This window comes from Heterodontus francisci, chromosome 14 (assembly GCF_036365525.1).
Source record: "Heterodontus francisci isolate sHetFra1 chromosome 14, sHetFra1.hap1, whole genome shotgun sequence".
Classification (NCBI taxonomy): Eukaryota; Metazoa; Chordata; class Chondrichthyes; order Heterodontiformes; family Heterodontidae; genus Heterodontus; species Heterodontus francisci.
This window is the reverse complement of record NC_090384.1, coordinates 32,041,063-32,061,676: the sequence shown is the minus strand read 5'-3', so window position 1 is coordinate 32,061,676 and position 20,614 is coordinate 32,041,063. Positions and strand designations below refer to the sequence as shown.

General features: G+C 48.9%; 1 protein-coding gene across 4 annotated transcripts in view; it reads right to left on the bottom strand.

The window, feature by feature from the left end:
• Nucleotides 1-20,614, bottom strand: part of dgkza (diacylglycerol kinase, zeta a) — a 656,642-nt gene that overhangs the window by 451,606 nt on the left and 184,422 nt on the right. For 2 of the 4 annotated variants that reach the window (XM_068045966.1, XM_068045963.1), the window contains exon 2: nt 17,643-17,741. The exons of the other annotated variants lie outside the window; for them this stretch is intronic. In XM_068045966.1, coding sequence (XP_067902067.1) covers nt 17,643-17,741 — 99 coding nt within the window. The remainder of the gene's footprint in view (nt 1-17,642; nt 17,742-20,614) is intronic. 4 annotated transcript variants of the gene reach the window in all.

Below are 20,614 nucleotides of genomic sequence, written 5' to 3'. Positions count from 1 at the left end.
TAAACTGCCCATATTCTACCCACCCTGTATAAAACTGCCCAGATTCTCCCCCCCTGAAAAAGACTGCCCAGATTCCCCCCACCCTGTATAAAACTGCCCAGATTCTACCCCACCCTGTATAAAACTTCCCATATTCCCCCCACCCTGTATAAAACTGCCCAGATTCTACCCCACCCTGTATAAAACTGCCATATTCCCCCACCCTGTATAAAACTGCCCAGATTCCCCCCCCCCACCCTGTATAAAACTGCCCAGATTATCCACTACCCTGAATAAAACTGCCCAAATTCCCCCCCGGTATAAAACTGCCCAGATTCCCCCCACCCTGTATAAAACTGCCCAGATTATCCACTCCCCTGTATAAAAGTGCCCAGATTCTCCCCCCTGAATAAACCTGTCCAGATTCCCCCCACCCTGCATAAAACTGCCCAGGTTCCCCCCACCCTGTATAGAATTCCCCATATTCACCTCACCCTGTATAAAACTGCCCTGATTCTCCCCCACCCTGTATAAAACTGCCCAGATTTCCCCACCCTGCATAAAGCTGCCCAGATTCTACCCCACACTGTTTGAAACTGCCCAGATTCTACCCCACCCTGTATAAACTGCCCAGATTCGCCCCCACCCTGTTTCAAACTGCCCAGATTTCCCCACCCTGCATAAAACTGCCCTCACCCTGCATAAAACTGCCCAGATTCGACCCCCGCCCTGCATAAAACTGAACAGATTCCCACCACCCTGTATAAAACTGCCCAGATTTCCCCAGCCTGCATAAAACTGCCCAGATTCTACCCCACCCTGTATAAACTGCCAGATTATCCCCTGCCCTATATAAAACTGCCCAAATTCCCCCTTGCATAAAACTGCCCCAATTATTCACTACCCGGTATAAAACTGCCCAGATTCTTCCCCGTGAATGAAACTGCCCAGATTCTACGCCACCCTGTATAAAACTGCGCAGATTCTCCCCCCTGAAAAAAACTGCCCAGATTCCCCCCCACCCTGCATAAAACTGCCCAGATTCTACCCCACCCTGTATAAAACTGCACAGATTCTACCCCACCCTGTATAAAACTGCCCAGATTATCCCCAACCATGAATAAAACTGCCCAAATTCTCCCCTGTATAAAACTGCCCAGATTATCCCCCACCTGAATAAAACTGCCCAAATCCCCCCCGATATAAACTGCCCAGATTCTCCCCCACCCTGTTCAAAACTGCCCAGATACCCCCCACCCTGTATAAAACTTCCCAGATTATCCACTACCCTGTATAAAACTGCCCAGATTCTACCCCACCCTGTATAAAACTGCCAGATTTCCCCACCCTTGCATAAAACTGCCCACATTCTTCCCCATCCGATATAAAACTGCCCAGATTCTACCCCACCGTGTAAAACTGCCCAGATTTCCCACCCTGCATAAAACAGCCCAGATTCCTTTTTCCCCACCCTGTATAAAACTGCCCAGATTTCCCCACCCTGCATAAAACTGCCCAGATTCTACCCCACCCTGTGTAAACTGCCCAGATTCCCACCACCCTGTATAAAACTGCCCAGATTTCCCCACCCTGCAAAAAACTGCCCAGATTCTACCCCACCAAATATAAAACTCCCCAGATTCCCCCCCACATTTATAAAACTGCCCAGATTCTACCACACCCTGTATCAAACTGCCCATATTCTACCCCACCCTGTATAAAACTGCCCAGATTCTCCCCCCCTGAAAAAGACTGCCCAGATTCCCTCCCCACCCTGTATAAAACTGCCCAGATTCTACCCCACCCTGTATAAAACTTCCCATATTCCCCCCACCCTGTATAAAACTGCCCAGATTCTACCCCACCCTGTATAAAACTGCCCATATTCCCCCCACCCTGTATAAAACTGCCCAGATTATCCACTCCTCCTGTATAAAAGTGCCCAGATTCTCCCCCCTGAATAAACCTGTCCAGATTCCCCCCACCTGCATAAAACTGCCCAGGTTCCCCCCCACCCTGTATAAAATTCCCCATATTCACCTCACCCTGTATAAAACTGCCCAGATTAACCCCCACCCTGTATAAAACTGCCAGATTTCCGCACCCTGCATAAAGCTGCCCAGATTCTACCCCACACTGTTTGAAACTGCCCAGATTCTACCCCACCCTGTATAAAACTGCCAGATTCGCCCCCCACCCTGTTTCAAACTGCCCAGATTTCCCCACCCTGCATAAAACTGCCCAGATTCTTCCCCACCCTGTATAAATCTGCCCAGATTTCCCCACCCTGCATAAAACTGCCCAGATCTACCCCACCCTGCATAAAACTGAACAGATTCCCACCACCCTGTATAAAACTGCCCAGATTTCCCCAGCCTGCATAAAACTGCCCAGATTCTACCCCACCTCTGTAAAAAACTGCCCAGATTCCCCCCCCCCCACATTTATAAAACTGCCAGATTCTACGCAACCCTGTATCAAACTGCCCAGATTCTACCCCACCCTGTATAAAACTGCGCAGATTCTCCCCCCCCCCTGATAAAAACTGCCAGATTCCCCCCCATCCTGTATAAAACCTGCCCAGATTCTACCCCACCCTGTATAAACTGCCCCATATTCCTCCCCCCCTGTATAAAACTGCCCATATTCCTCCCACCCTGTTTCAAACTGCCCAGATTCCACACCACCCTGTATAAAACTGCGCAGATTTCTCCCCCCCCCTGAAAAAAAACTGCCCAGACTCCCCCCCCATCCTGTATAAAACTGCCCAGATTCTACCCCACCCTGTATAAAACTGCCCATATTCCTCCCACCCTGGATAAAACTGCCCATATTCCTCCCACCCTGTACAAAGCTTCCCAGATTCCCACCCACCCTGTATAAAACTGCTCAGATTCCCCCCACCCTGTTTCAAACTGCCCAGATTCCACCACCACCCTGTATCAAACTGCCAGATTCTGCCCCACCCTGTGTAAAACTGCCCAAATTCCCCCCACCCTGTATAAAACTGCCCAGATTCTACACCACCCTGTACTAAAACTGCATAGATTCTCCCCCACCCTGTAATAAAACTGCCCAGATTATCCACTATCCTGTGTAAAACTACCCAGATTCCCCACACCCTGTATAAAACTGCACAGATTCCCCCTTGCATAAAACTGCCCCAATTATTCACTACCCGGTATAAAACTGCCCAGATTCTTCCCCCGTGAATAAAACTGCCCAGATTCTACCCCACCCTGTATTAAAACTGCCCAGATTCTACCCCACCCTGTATAAAACTGCGCAGATTCTCCCCCCCTGAAAAAAACTGCCCAGAATCCCCCCCACCCTGCATAAAACTGCCCAGATTTCTACCCCACCCTGTATAAAACTGCACAGATTCTACCCACCCTGTATAAAACTGCCCAGATTATCCCCAAACCATGAATAAAACTGCCCAAATTCCTCCCCTGTATAAAACTGCCCAGATTATCCCCCACCCTGAATAAAACTGCCCAAATTCCCCCCCGATATAAAACTGCCCAGATTCTCCCCCACCCTGTACAAAAACTGCCCAGATACCCCCACCACCCTGTATAAAACTTCCCAGATTATCCACTACCCCTGTATAAAACTGCCCAGATTCTACCCCACCCTGTATAAAACTGCCCAGATTTTCCCACCCTGCATAAAACTGCCCACACTTCTTCCCATCCGATATAAAACTGCCCAGATTCTACCCCACCCTGTGTAAAACTGCCCAGATTCTCCCCCACCCTGTATAAAACTGCCCAGATTTCCCCACCCTGTATAAAACTGCCCAGAGTTCCCCACCCCTGTATAAAACTGCCCAGATTCTCCCCCACCCTGTATAAAACTGCCCAGATTTCCCCACACCCCTGCATAAAACTGCCCAGATTCTTCCCCCACCCTGTATAAAACTGCCCAGATTTCCCCAACCCTGCATAAAACTGCCCAGATTCTACCCCACCCTGTGTAAAACTGCCCAGATTCCCACACCCTGTATAAAACTGCCCAAATTTCCCCACCCTGCAAAAAAACTGCCCAGATTCTACCCCACCAAATATAAAACTCCCCCAGATTCCCCCCCCACATTTATAAAACTGCCCAGATTCTACCCCACCCTGTATCAAACTGCCCATATTCTACCCCACCCTGTATAAAACTGCCCAGATTCTCCCCCACTGAAAAAGACTGCCCAGATTCCCCCCCACCCTGTACAAAGCTTCCCAGATTCCCACCCACCCTGTATAAAACTGCCCCAGATTCTACCCCACCCTGTATAAAACTTCCCATATTCCCCCCACCCTGTATCACAACTGCCCAGATTTCCCCCCACCCTGTATAAAACCTGCCCATATTCCCCCCACCCCTGTACAAAACTGCCCAGATTCCCCCCGTATAAAACTCTCCAGATTCCCCCCCACCCAGTATAAAACTGCCCAGATTCCCCCCACCCTGTATAAAACTGCCCAGATACCCACCACCATCCTGTATAAAACTGCCCAGATTCGCCCCCACCCTGTATAAAACTGGCAAGATACCCCCCCCCCATCCTGTATATAACTGCCCAGATTCTCCCTTGTATAAAACTGCCCAGATTCCCCCCCACCCTGTATAAAGCTGCCCAGATTCTACCCCACCCTGTATAAAACTCCCCAGACTATCCACTACCCTGTATAGAACTGCCCAGATTCTTCCCCACCCTGTATAAAACTGCCCAGAGTCTGCCCCACCCTGTATAAAACTGCCCAAACTCCCCCCGTATAAAACTGCCCAAATTCCCCCCGGTATAAAACTGCCCAGATTCCCCCGCTCACCTGTATAAAACTGCCCAGATTATCCCCGGTATAAAAGTGCCCAGATTATCCACTACCCTGTATAAAACTGCCCAGTTTCCCCCCCACCCAGTATAAAACTGCCCAGATTCTCCCCCACCCTGGATAAAACTGCCCAGATTCTCCCCCACCCTGTACAAAACTGCCCAGATTCCCCCCTAAACTGTACAAAACTGCCCAGATTCCCCCCACCCTGTACCAAACTGCCCAGATTCCCCCCCACTCTGTTCAAAACTGCCCAGATTCCCCCCACCCTGTACAAAACTGCCCAGATTATCCACTGCCCTGTATAAAACTGCCCAGATTCTCTGCCCCCCCGAATAAAACTGCCCAGATTCTCCCCCACCCTGTATAAAACTGCCCAGATTCCCCCCCACCCTGTATAAAACTGCCCAGATACCCACACCATCCTGTATGAAACTGCCCAGATTCACCCCCATCCTGTATAAAGCTGCCCAGATACCCCCCCACCCTGCATAAAACTGCCCAGATTCGCCCCCACCCTGTATAAAACTGGCAAGATACCCCCCCCCCCATCCTGTATATAACTGCCCAGATTCTCCCTTGTATAAAACTGCCCAGATTCCCCCCAACCCTGTATAAAGCTGCCCAGATTCGACCCCACCCTGTATAAAACTCTCCAGACTATCCACTACCCTGGATAGAATATCCCCTTTTCTTCCCCACCCTGTATAAAACTGCCCAAACACCCCCCTGTATAAAACTGCCCAAATTCCGCCCCCGGTATAAAACTGCCCAGATTCCCCCGCTCACCTGTATAAAACTGCCCAGATTATCCCCGGTATAAAAGTGCCCAGATTATGCACTACCCTGTATAAAACTGCCCAGTTTCCCCCCACCCTGTACAAAACTGCCCAGATTATCCACTACCCTGTATAAAACTGCCCAGATTCTCTGCCCCCCCGAATAAAACTGCCCAGATTCTCCCCCACCCTGTATAAAACTGCCCAGATTCCCCCCCACCCTGTATAAAACTGCCCAGATACCCACACCATCCTGTATAAAACTGCCCAGATTCACCCCCATCCTGTATAAAGCTGCCCAGATACCCCCCCACCCTGCATAAAACTGCCCAGATTCCCCCCACCCTGTACAAAACTGCCCAGATTCTCCCCCACCCTGTATAAAACTGCCCAAATTCCCCCCGGTATAAAACTGCCCAGATTCCCCCGCTCACCTGTATAAAACTGCCCAGATTATCCCCGGTATAAAAGTGCCCAGATTATCCACTACCCTGTATAAAACTGCCCAGTTTCCCCCCCATCCTGTATAAAACTGCCCAGTTTCCCCCCCACCCAGTATAAAATGCCCAGATTCTCCCCCACCCTGGATAAAACTGCCCAGATTCTCCCCACACCTGTACAAAACTGCCCAGATTCCCCCCTAAACTGTACAAAACTGCCCAGATTCCCCCCACCCTGTACAAAACTGCCCAGATTCCCCCCCACCCTGTTCAAAACTGCCCAGATTCCCCCCACCCTGTACAAAACTGCCCAGATTATCCACTGCCATGTATAAAACTGCCCAGATTCTCTGCCCCCCTGTATAAAACTGCCCAGATTCCCCCCCACCCTGTATAAAACTGCCCAGATACCCACACCATCCTGTATAAAACTGCCCAGATTCACCCCCATCCTGCATAAAGCTGCCCAGATACCCCCCCACCCTGCATAAAACTGCCCAGATTCGCCCCCACCCTGTATAAAACTAGCAAGATACCCCCCCCCCCCATCCTGTATATAACTGCCCAGATTCTCCCTTGTATAAAACTGCCCAGATTCCCCCCCACCCTGTATAAAGCTGCCCAGATTCTACCCCACCCTGTATAAAACTCCCCAGACTATCCACTACCCTGGATAGAATATCCCCGATTCTTCCCCACCCTGTATAAAACTGCCCAAACACCCCCCTGTATAAAACTGCCCAAATTCCCCCCCGGTATAAAACTGCCCAGATTCCCCCGCTCACCTGTATAAAACTGCCCAGATTATCCCCGGTATAAAAGTGCCCAGATTATGCACTACCCTGTATAAAACTGCCCAGTTTCCCCCCCCACCCTGTTCAAAACTGACCAGATTCCCCCCACCCTGTACAAAACTGCCCAGATTATCCACTACCCTGTATAAAACTGCCCAGATTCTCTGCCCCCCCGAATAAAACTGCCCAGATTCTCCCCCACCCTGTATAAAACTGCCCAGATTCCCCCCCAGCCTGTATAAAACTGCCCAGATACCCACACCATCCTGTATAAAACTGCCCAGATTCACCCCCATCCTGTATAAAGCTGCCCAGATACCCCCCCACCCTGCATAAAACTGCCCAGATTCCCCCCACCCTGTACAAAACTGCCCAGATTCTCCCCCACCCTGTATAAAACTGCCCAAATTCCCCCCGGTATAAAACTGCCCAGATTCCCCCGCTCACGTGTATAAAACTGCCCAGATTATCCCCGGTATAAAAGTGCCCAGATTATCCACTACCCTGTATAAAACTGCCCAGTTTCCCCCCCATCCTGTATAAAACTGCCCAGTTTCCCCCCCACCCAGTATAAAACTGCCCAGATTCTCCCCCACCCTGGATAAAACTGCCCAGATTCTCCCCCACCCTGTACAAAACTGCCCAGATTCCCCCCTAAACTGTACAAAACTGCCCAGATTCTCCCTTGTATAAAACTGCCCAGATTCCCCCACACCCTGTATAAAGCTGCCCAGATTCTACCCCACCCTGTATAAAACTCCCCAGACTATCCACTACCCTGGATAGAATATCCCCGATTCTTCCCCACCCTGTATAAAACTGCCCAAACACCCCCCCGGTATAAAACTGCCCAGATTCCCCCGCTCACCTGTATAAAACTGCCCAGATTATCCCCGGTATAAAAGTGCCCAGATTATGCACTACCCTGTATAAAACTGCCCAGTTTCCCCCCCACCCTGTTCAACACTGACCAGATTCCCCCCACCCTGTACAAAACTGCCCAGATTATCCACTACCCTGTATAAAACTGCCCAGATTCTCTGCCCCCCCGAATAAAACTGCCCAGATTCTCCCCCACCCTGTATAAAACTGCCCAGATTCCCCCCACCCTGTACAAAACTGCCCAGATTCTCCCCCACCCTGTATAAAACTGCCCAGATTCCCCCCACCCTGTACAAAACTGCCCAGATTTCCCCCACCCTGTATAAAACTGCCTAGATTATCCACTACCCTGTATAAAACTGCCCAGATTCTCTCCCCACCCCCTGAATAAAACTGCCCAGATTCTCCCACAGCCTGTGTAAAACTGCTCAAATTCCCCACGGTATAAAAGTGCCCAGATTCCCCCCTGCATACAACTGCCCAGATTATCCACTACCCTGAATAAAACTGCCCAAATTCCCCCCGGTATAAAACTGCCCAGATTTTCCCCACCCTGTATAAAACTGCCCAGATTATCCACTACCCTGCATAAAACTGCCCAGATTCTCCCCCCTGAATAAACCTGTCCAGATTCCCCCCACCCTGCATAAAACTGCCCAGGTTACCCCACCCTGTATAAAATTCCCCATATTCACCTCACCCTGTATAAAACTGCCCAGATTCCCACCACCCTGTATAAAACTGCCCAGATTCTCCCCCACCCTGTATAAAACTGCCCAGATTTCCCCACCCTGCATAGAACTGCCCAGATTCTACCCCACCCTGTATAAAACTGCCCAGATTCTCCCCCACCCTGTATAAAACTGCCCAGATTTCCCCACCCTGCATAAAACTGCCCAGATTCTTCCCCACCCTGTGTAAAACAGCCCAGATTCTACCCCACCCTGTGTAAAACTGCCCAGATTCTCCCCCACCCTGTATAAAACTGCCCAGATTTCCCCACCCTGCATCAAACTGCCCAGACTTCCCCACCCTGTATAAAACTGCCCAGATTCTCCCTCACCCTGTATAAAACTGCCCAGATTCTTCCCCACCCTGTATAAACCTGCCCAGATTTCCCCACCCTGCATAAAACTGCCCATATTCCCCCCACCCTGTATAAAACTGCCCAGATTCCCCCCTAAACTGTACAAAACTGCCCAGATTCTCCCTTGTATAAAACTGCCCAGATTCCCCCACACCCTGTATAAAGCTGCCCAGATTCTACCCCACCCTGTATAAAACTCCCCAGACTATCCACTACCCTGGATAGAATATCCCCGATTCTTCCCCACCCTGTATAAAACTGCCCAAACACCCCCCCGGTATAAAACTGCCCAGATTCCCCCGCTCACCTGTATAAAACTGCCCAGATTTCCCCACCCTGCATAAAACTGCCCAGATTCTTCCCCACCCTGTGTAAAACAGCCCAGATTCTACCCCACCCTGTGTAAAACTGCCCAGATTCTCCCCCACCCTGTATAAAACTGCCCAGATTTCCCCACCCTGTATCAAACTGCCCAGACTTCCCCACCCTGTATAAAACTGCCCAGATTCTCCCTCACCCTGTATAAAACTGCCCAGATTCTTCCCCACCCTGTATAAACCTGCCCAGATTTCCCCACCCTGCATAAAACTGCCCATATTCCCCCCACCCTGTATAAAACTGCCCAGATTCCCCCCTAAACTGTACAAAACTGCCCAGATTCTCCCTTGTATAAAACTGCCCAGATTCCCCCACACCCTGTATAAAGCTGCCCAGATTCTACCCCACCCTGTATAAAACTCCCCAGACTATCCACTACCCTGGATAGAATATCCCCGATTCTTCCCCACCCTGTATAAAACTGCCCAAACACCCCCCCGGTATAAAACTGCCCAGATTCCCCCGCTCACCTGTATAAAACTGCCCAGATTATCCCCGGTATAAAAGTGCCCAGATTATGCACTACCCTGTATAAAACTGCCCAGTTTCCCCCCCACCCTGTTCAACACTGACCAGATTCCCCCCACCCTGTACAAAACTGCCCAGATTATCCACTACCCTGTATAAAACTGCCCAGATTCTCTGCCCCCCCGAATAAAACTGCCCAGATTCTCCCCCACCCTGTATAAAACTGCCCAGATTCCCCCCACCCTGTACAAAACTGCCCAGATTCTCCCCCACCCTGTATAAAACTGCCCAGATTCCCCCCACCCTGTACAAAACTGCCCAGATTTCCCCCACCCTGTATAAAACTGCCTAGATTATCCACTACCCTGTATAAAACTGCCCAGATTCTCTCCCCACCCCCTGAATAAAACTGCCCAGATTCTCCCCCAGCCTGTGTAAAACTGCTCAAATTCCCCACGGTATAAAAGTGCCCAGATTCCCCCCTGCATACAACTGCCCAGATTATCCCCTACCCTGAATAAAACTGCCCAAATTCCCCCCGGTATAAAACTGCCCAGATTTTCCCCACCCTGTATAAAACTGCCCAGATTATCCACTACCCTGCATAAAACTGCCCAGATTCTCCCCCCTGCATAAACCTGTCCAGATTCCCCCCACCCTGCATAAAACTGCCCAGGTTACCCCACCCTGTATAAAATTCCCCATATTCACCTCACCCTGTATAAAACTGCCCAGATTCCCACCACCCTGTATAAAACTGCCCAGATTCTCCCCCACCCTGTATAAAACTGCCCAGATTTCCCCACCCTGCATAGAACTGCCCAGATTCTACCCCACCCTGTATAAAACTGCCCAGATTCTCCCCCACCCTGTATAAAACTGCCCAGATTTCCCCACCCTGCATAAAACTGCCCAGATTCTTCCCCACCCTGTGTAAAACAGCCCAGATTCTACCCCACCCTGTGTAAAACTACCCAGATTCTCCCCCACCCTGTATAAAACTGCCCAGATTTCCCCACCCTGTATCAAACTGCCCAGACTTCCCCACCCTGCATAAAACTGCCCAGATTCTACCCCACCCTGTATAAAACTGCCCAGATTCTCCCCCACCCTGTATAAAACTGCCCAGATTTCCCCACCCTGCATAAAACTGCCCAGATTCTTCCCCACCCTGTGTAAAACAGCCCAGATTCTACCCCACCCTGTGTAAAACTACCCAGATTCTCCCCCACCCTGTATAAAACTGCCCAGATTTCCCCACCCTGTATCAAACTGCCCAGACTTCCCCACCCTGTATAAAACTGCCCAGATTCTTCCCCACCCTGTATAAACCTGCCCAGATTTCCCCACCCTGCATAAAACTGCCCATATTCCCCCCACCCTGTATAAAACTGCCCAGATTCCCACCACCCTGTATAAAACTGCCCAGATTCCCCCCCACCCTGTCTCAAACTGCCCAGTTTCTCTCCCACCCCTCCCCCCCCCCCGAATAAAACTGCCCAGATTATCCACTACCCGGTATAAAACTGCCCAAATTCCCCCCGGCATAAAACTGCCCAGATTCTCCACTACCTTGTCTAAAACTGCCCAGATTCCCCCCACCCTGTATAAAACTGCCCAGATTATCCACTACCCTGTATAAAACTGCCCAGATTCTACCCCACCCTGTATAAAACTGCCCAGATTATCCACTACCCTGTATAAAACTGCCCAGATTCTACCCCACCCTGTAGAAAACTGCCCAGATTCCCCCCACCCTGTATAAAACTGCCCAGATTATCCACTACCCTGTATAAAACTGCCCAGATTCTACCCCACCCTGTATAAAACTGCCCAGATTATCCACTACCCTGAATAAAACTGACCAGATTCTCCCCCCCTGAATATAACTGCCCAGATACCCCCCACCCTGTATAAAACTGCCCAGATTCCCCCCACCCTGTTTAAAATTCCCCATATTACCCCCACCCTGTATAAAACTGCCCAGATTCCCCCCACCCTGTATAAAACTGCCCAGATTCCACCCCACCCTGTATAAAACTGCCCAGATTCTCCCCCACCCTGTATAAAACTGCCCAGATTTCCCCACCCTGCATAGAACTGCCCAGATTCTACCCCACCTTGTATAAAACTGCCCAGATTCTCCCCCACCCTGTATAAAACTGCCCAGATTTCCCCACCCTGCATAAAACTGCCCAGATTCTTCCCCACCCTGTGTAAAACAGCCCAGATTCTACCCCACCCTGTGTAAAACTGCCCAGATTCTCCCCCACCCTGTATAAAACTGCCCAGATTTCCCCACCCTGTATCAAACTGCCCAGACTTCCCCACCCTGTATAAAACTGCCCAGATTCTCCCTCACCCTGTATAAAACTGCCCAGATTCTTCCCCACCCTGTATAAACCTGCCCAGATTTCCCCACCCTGCATAAAACTGCCCATATTCCCCCCACCCTGTATAAAACTGCCCAGATTCCCACCACCCTGTATAAAACTGCCCAGATTCCCCCCCACCCTGTCTCAAACTGCCCAGTTTCTCTCCCACCCCTCCCCCCCCCCGAATAAAACTGCCCAGATTATCCACTACCCTGTATAAAACTGCCCAGATTCTCCCCCCCTGAATATAACTGCCCAGATACCCCCCACCCTGTATAAAACTGCCCAGATTCTACCCCACCCTGTATAAAACTGCCCAGATTATCCACTACCCTGAATAAAACTGACCAGATTCTCCCCCCCTGAATATAACTGCCCAGATACCCCCCACCCTGTATAAAACTGCCCAGATTCCCCCCACCCTGTTTAAAATTCCCCATATTACCCCCACCCTGTATAAAACTGCCCAGATTCCCCCCACCCTGTATAAAACTGCCCAGATTCCACCCCACCCTGTATAAAACTGACCAGATTCTCCCCCACCCTGTATAAAACTGACCAGATTCTCCCCCACCCTCTATAGAACTGACCAGATTCCACCCCACCCTGTATAAAACTGACCAGATTCTCACCCACCCTGTATAAAACTGACCAGATTCCCCCCCACCCTCGATATAACTGACCAAATTCCTCACCACCCTGTATAAAAACGACCAGATTCTCCCCCACCCTGTATAAAACTGACCAGATTCCCCCCCCACCCTGTATAAAACTGACCAGATTCTCACCCACCCTCTATAAAACTGACCAGATTCCACCCCACCCTGTATAAAACTGACCAGATTCTCCCCCACCCTCTATAAAACTGACCAGATTCCACCCCACCCTCTATAAAACTGACCAGGTTCCACACCACCCTGTATAAAACTGACCAGATTCTCCCCCACCCTGTATAAAACTGACCAGATTCCCCCCCACCCTGTATAAAACTGACCAGATTCTCCCCCACCCTGTATAAAACTGCCCAGATTATCCACTACCCTGTATAAAACTGCCCAGATTCTACCCCACCCTGTATAAAACTGCCCAGATTATCCACTACCCTGTATAAAACTGCCCAGATTCTACCTCACCCTGTAGAAAACTGCCCAGATTCTACCCCACTCTGTATAAAACTGCCCAGATTATCCACTACCCTGTATAAAACTGCCCAGATTCTACCTCACCCTGTAGAAAACTGCCCAGATTCTACCCCACCCTGTATAAAACTGCCCAGATTCTCTTCCCCCCCCGAATAAAACTGCCCAGATTCCCCCTACCCTGTACAACACTGCCCAGATTCTCCCCCACCCTGTATAAAACTGACCAGATTCTCCCCCCCTGAATATAACTGCCCAGATACCCCCCACCCTGTATAAAACTGCCCAGATTCCCCCCACCCTGTTTAAAATTCCCCATATTACCCCCACCCTGTATAAAACTGCCCAGATTCCCCCCACCCTGTATAAAACTGCCCAGATTCCACCCCACCCTGCATAAAACTGACCAGATTCTCCCCCACCCTGTACAAAACTGACCAGATTCTCCACCACCCTCTATAAAACTGACCAGATTCCACCCCACCCTGTATAAAACTGACCAGATTCTCACCCACCCTGTATAAAACTGACCAGATTCCCCCCCACCCTCGATAAAACTGACCAAATTCCACACCACCCTGTATAAAACTGACCAGATTCTCCCCCACCCTGTATAAAACTGACCAGATTCCCCCCCACCCTGTATAAAACTGACCAGATTCTCACCCACCCTCTATAAAACTGACCAGATTCCACCCCACCCTGTATAAAACTGCCCAGATTATCCACTACCCTGAATAAATCTGACCAGATTCTCCCCCACCCTCTATAAAACTGACCAGATTCCACACCACCCTGTATAAAACTGACCAGATTCCCCCCCCACCCTGTATAAAACTGACCAGATTCTCCCCCACCCTCTATACAACTGACCAAATTCCACACCACCCTGTATAAAACTGACCAGATTCCCCCCCACCCTGTATAAAACTGACCAGATTCTCACCCACCCTGTATAAAACTGACCAGATTCTCCCCCACCCTCTTTCAAACTGACCAGATTCCACCCCACCCTGTATAAAACTGACCAGATTCTCACCCACCCTGTATAAAACTGACCAGATTCTCCCCCACCCTGTCTAAAACTGACCAGATTCCCTCTCACCCTGTATAAAACTGCCCAGATTCTCCCCCACCCTGTAGAAAACTGCCCAGATTCTCCCCGACCCTGTGTAAAACTGCCCAGATATCCCCCTCACCCTACATAAAACTGCCCTGTTTCCCCCTGCACCTCACCCTCCCACCCATCTTTGTATAAAGTTGCCCAGACTGTGCTCCTCTACCTCCTGGAGACCAGGGTTGACATGTTCTCTGATTCAATCACTACCTCGGGTGCTAAATTCCACAGCCTCACAGCCCTCAGTGTAAAAGTTTTCTCCTGCTCTCTGTCTGAAGTCTCTTACATTTAATCTTTTATCTAGGTCCTCTTATTCTGGACCTCGAGCATCGGAAGCAGTCTGTTTCTTGTTACACTGTTCTCTCCTTTTATAATTTTAAACACCACTATCAAATCTCTGCCTTTCAAATGAAAACAACTCCTAAAGGTGAGGAGGTTAACAAATGACCAGATTAAGAAATTTGGAGATCAGGCATTCTGCCTGAAGACTTGTCCATTTTGGAAACGATGTATTGAAAGTGCAGGGGCAGATGAAGGGTCGGAGTCTGTCCTTTCTGGGTCCTGGCTGCAAACCTAACCAGGACTGATAGCACATTGAAGGTTATATTCTAAGTTCGTACAAAATTGGGCCACCACAACTCAGCATCCCAGTGCTAAGGCAAGCTATATAAATAGGAACGTGCAATGTCAAAGAAATATTTATTCCTACAATATATGCGAGTTCAGGATCTTAAGAGCAGAAATATATGTGGAATGTTTTAGAAACCACTAGCAGTATGGATTGCCAATTCTGGTTGGAGGTATTCCCTGAGTTTGCATCACTTGACCTCTCTCCAATTGCCCCTTCCTGTACTTCCTCCATTGGTCGTCTAACATCCCACTTTCATAGTGTTCCGCCTTTCCAGGCCAATTGGAAAACAAAACAGACTCTTCATTACACAATTGGTTGATTCTTGACTGTCAGTCAAACAGTCTTCTTTCCAAATTCCAGTACGGAAAGCAAATGATTTATATTAATGCCCATCGGATTTTTCTGCTGTGTTGTCCTAGAGATTAATCTTCAGCTCCTGGAAACTCCAGGACAATCATGATTATCCAGTTCTGAAGAAGGGTCACTGACCTGAAACATTAACTCTGTTTCTCTCTCCACAGATGCTGCCAAACCTGCTGAGTATTTCCAGCGTTTCTTGTTTTTATTTTATATATGATAATCCTACAAGTAGTTAAGTGATGTCCTGTTAGGAATTCAGTGGCAGAACTCATTTCAAAGGAAAGCTCCTGGGGCAATAGACCATCATTACAAACCACAATGTTTCTGAATAAGCAAAGTTGTTAAGCATGGATTATACATTATTCAACTGTCAGCTACATCCAGGGAAAGGGAACAGTTAAGGAGCAATTTATAAACAAAGAAAAAAAATGCGGGTGTGGAGTGGTACGAAATAAAAGTGAATTTACTTCCATGAGAGTTCCCATATTTCAGTGCTGTAAATCAGCAAACATTCCAACAATTCAACTGAGAATACATGGCAGAGTTTTACATCATTTGAAAATTGAACATTTACGACAAGAGTAGTAGCATTATAACGCACGCTCATATTTCATGCTGCAAATCATGTTCACTTACAGCAGCTACACAGTGCTTACAAGAGGTGGCGAGGCACGCACAGGAGGGGCACTAAAACAAAGCAATGCATTTGCATTAAAAGCCAATTGAGGTTAAACTGTGCGCAGCAAGTTAGTGCATTACCACGCGGCAGGCCTGCTCATGGGATCAGACAGATAGAGGGGCACTTGTAACATGAAACAATCAGCAGCCTTTAGCAACTTTACAGAAAGTGCTCTGTGCAGGAGGCAAGGGATTTGCCCATTTCGCTGATTGTCCTGGACTATCTCTGCAGAAAGTGGGCTAACTTCTTTCACTCCCCTCACTAGCACCCTCCAAGGCTGGAACTTCTACCCTGTACCCCTTTTTACCTTGGGATCAATCGGTCAACTGAATAACTGATTGATCTGCCAGGGATCACCAGCTTTCGTGTGTGACTGCATTTCTCAGCTGGGAGGGTGGGAAGGCAGTTTGGGATGGGGAGGGAGGGTTGAGAATGAATGGTCTGGGTAGCCTGCTCAGGGCCAGCGCTCTCAGAAAACTGCTGGTCTTCACTTTGTTGTTTTGTTTGGTCTCTTGTCTCCCCTAGGAGATGATGTGGCTCTGGGTGGGGTGGGGAGGGGAGTTTATTGTATGGTGATGCACAAGGCATCACCTTGGATGGACCACTGGGTCTTCACCTGTCATTTTTTGTACAATCTAATCAATTTTGAATTGAGAGCAAGCTGCAAATCCTCCCCTTTGGGCAGCCCAGCATGTGCTGCAACCTTCCAGCCTGCCACCAGATGGTGCTGAGTCCCTGGTAGGAATCGCCTGGCATCGGGCAAATTCTGTGTGAAAGCAGACAGAGCCCCTGAGTCAGACTCCCACAGGTAGGACTGCCCACACCACCCAAGTCAAAGGGAGGGGGATATAGGATCATGGCTGGAGTTATCCTTTGTGCTGATGAGTGTTCATTGGAAACATAGCAAGGAACTTTAATAAATCCTGACTTTCAGTATTTGGTTTAGAGCTTAGAAATTTCCAGCCAGCTTGCTCCCAAAACCAGGCAGATCAACTCTACTTGGAGGGAGGGAGGGAAGCACATGGAGCAATGGGAAAACTGCATCTTAAAACTACATCTGCAGCATTTATGGACACTGCACATCAGAAAGGATATTCTGGCCCTGAAGGGGATAAATTCACCAGAATGATACAGGGGCGAAAAGGATCAATTGATGAGGAAATGTTGAATCGACCAGGCTTGTATTCCCTTGAATTATACAATTGAGGTGCTAAAGATGATTAAAGGATTCGGTTGGGTAGATAGAGAGAAACTATTTCCTTTGCTGGGGAAAACCAGAACAAGGGGCTTAACCTTAAAATTCGAGCTACCATTCAGGAGCAAAATCAGGAAGCACTTCTTTACACAAAGAGAAGTGAAAATCTGGAACTCTTTCCCCCAAAAGGCTGTGGATGCTGGGGACCATTTGGAGCTTTCGAAACTGAGATGATAGATTTTTGTTAGCCAACGGTCCCAAGCAATATGGAACCAAGGTGGGTAGATGGAGTTAACACGCAAGTCACCCATGATTTGATTGGACGGCGGAACAGACTCGAGGGGCTGACTGGCCCACTCTTATTCCTATGAATTGAAGAAAAGAGACAATGGAAAGGCTCGTGCCTAGTCTGATCCCATGCAGCGACCTCTGTGGGAAGAAGCGGACGTGCGGCGGTTTTGAGGCCATGAGGTGCCAGCGGGGCACTAATGAAAGAATGTAAAACCCACATACTTATACACGACGGAACTGCGCTTTATCTTCCTGGACCCACGGCGCCCATGCCGCATACCCATCAAATAAGGAATTACTCCCTTTGGCGGTAGCCGGATTCTGGTGAAAAAATTGATCTCATTACCATGGGAACACCAGGCAGCCATTCGCGTGGCATCGAGGTAAATCGAACTGTTACAGCTGCAGGACGTCCTGCTCCGCTCCATAGGGATGGGTGGGGGCAGAGTTTACACGCACGCATACAAACACATCCACACACAGAGGCAGGCGGGTGAGAGTACGGGTGTTAACAAGGTGTGTAAATAGTGTTTGGGTACAGATCAACCATAATCTAACTGAATGGATGAACAGTCTCGAGGGGCAAATGGCCTCTTCCTGTTCCTACAGATTCCACTCTTAAAAAATAAAAATCGGCAGAGAATACAGAGGGTTGGGGGGAGACAATGCTGCTGGTTCTTCTTACACAGCATGCTGTACTTCTCAGCCCCAATGCAGACCGCAGCAGGGAAACCAGTTGCACATCACATTCCTATAACATCCTGCCATATCACAGAGAGGAGGATCTGGTTCTTTAACCTCCACGTTCAGTGTTCGTCTTTACACTGCTTTATGCACAGACACAGACCACTTTCTCGGTTACACACATACAACTCACTCACATTGTTACACCTTTCACACACACACGGATTCTATTTTATATAAACAAATTTACCTCATCCTATTTTTCACATGGACACTTCATGAACTCCATGTTACACAGGCACACATTTCACACACCAAGTTGCACAGACACACACAGTATTTATAGATAGACATACACAGAGTTATAAACACAAACTTCATACATTCATGAGGTACCTGGCCTGGCTGCCATCTATTGGCTTAAGCTGGGCACATCCAGTCGTACTGTCCCTCCCTGTCCCTTACAGTTTACAAGTCCATCATCATCATGTGGAGCAGAAATAACCCCCTCCTTCCCTCCACTAACAAACTACTTGCTCAAACACCACCCCACCCATCCTCACACTTGGAATACACAGAGCTTTTTCCATTCAAAAGTAAAGCCAACAGCTTTGTGGCTGCTGCCTGCTCTGACTCCTCCCTCCCTCACTCATAGTAACCATCACCACCCCACCCCACTCGTCTGCCCTCCACCTAACCTTGTTCTTACACTCAACTCCCTCATTTTGTTCATGAAACCCTTACAATCCATCTCAACTCCTGATCACCCAACTTCACTGCTTCACACCCACCTCCCCACTGCCCCCACATTTCCCAACATCAACCTGTCTCTCACCCATGTCTCCTTAAAAGCATTGCCATCAATCCCCATTGCTTTCTCTCACCATCACATCCCAAATCTTCCCTTCATCTCCAGACTCCTGTTCTTGTTGCTCCCACCACTCCTGATTCCAGTCCCTCCAATCTATTTAGTCCACTGTACTCCAAGGGTCCAGCCTTAGCCTGCTCCACTTCCAGAAGCATGGGCTCGGCTCCCCATGGGCACTGAGCATGCCCAGCTCAATCTCCTGCCTTCACCATTGTGCCAAAGGTGGTTGTTGCACTCACAAACTGTCTAGATGCAACAAGAACAGAATGAGCCAAAATCACATCATGCTGAATTTTGGAAAAGGTGAGGGGCATCCTTTTCCACTTCCATTTCCAAACCACCAGCCTTGGCTCCATAAATTTCCAGTTATCACTTCAAGGAAATGTGGAACCTCAGCAGCCTCCTTAACTGCAGTCCATGGTTAGCAAACCTGCTTTCTTGCTCCTCTACAACATTATCTACCTCTGCCAGATCTCTCCTTCTCTGCTACTGAAGACCTGGTCCAGGCCTTCACCATCTCAAGGTTGACTTTTCCAATGCCCTGCTCTCTGCCTCAACCCTCCATGAACCTCTGGTCTAGATTTTCAAAATTCCCCACAGATTTACTGCACCCTACTTTGGTGATCTCTGTTTTGCATCCCTGCTTGCACCTTCTGCTCTTTAACACCAGCCTTCCCCTCACCCCTTGTTCCTCTATCCGGGTCCCTAATTCATCCACTATGCTCCTGTCTTCTGGAATTCTCTACCCAGTTCCCTCTGCTACACCACCTCCTTCCGTATTTTCAAAATCTTTCTTTTCATCAGTGCCTTTGGTTTCCCATCTTAGCCTCTCCATTCCTCTCCCTTTCCTCCATGCTCTGTATCTACCACCTCCTCTTTATTCAACAACTCCGTGACTCCTTCCTGCCTGTAGGAAAATCAATAAAATTACAAGTGCTTTCGAGACACACTTTGAAGTTAAACACAATACTCCGTGTTAAGCTCACTTTGTGTTTTAGTGTTACACACAAAAACTCTGTTATTCATACACTGTTATATATACTTCCTCTGCCTGTTACGCATGCATGCACATAGGATTAAATAAATGTGTATACACACACACTGTTTTACTGTCACATATATAAACACAGCAATCCAGTGTTAAACTTTCAATTCAGATTAATCCAGCACAGGATAATATACACAAAGGCATGTCTGCATTCTTCATGACATTGCCTCAATGGCCTGAAGTTTAAGTAGCCTAGGGCTGCCCCTGGAAGCACAACACCTTGCCAGATATTACATCAATAGGATACAGTGTCCAGACTGGCCAAGAGAGTGTGGGAAAATGGCGCACTGACACGGAACACAAAAGTCCGAGTGTATCAGGCCTGTGTCCTCAGTACCTTGCTCTACGGCAGCGAGGCCTGGACAACGTATGCCAGCCAAGAGCGACGTCTCAATTCATTCCATCTTCGCTGCCTTCGGAGAATACTTGGCATCAGGTGGCAGGACTATATCTCCAACACAGAAGTCCTTGAAGCGGCCAACACCCCCAGCTTATACACACTACTGAGTCAGCGGCGCTTGAGATGGCTTGGCCATGTGAGCCGCATGGAAGATGGCAGGATCCCCAAAGACACATTGTACAGCGAGCTCGCCA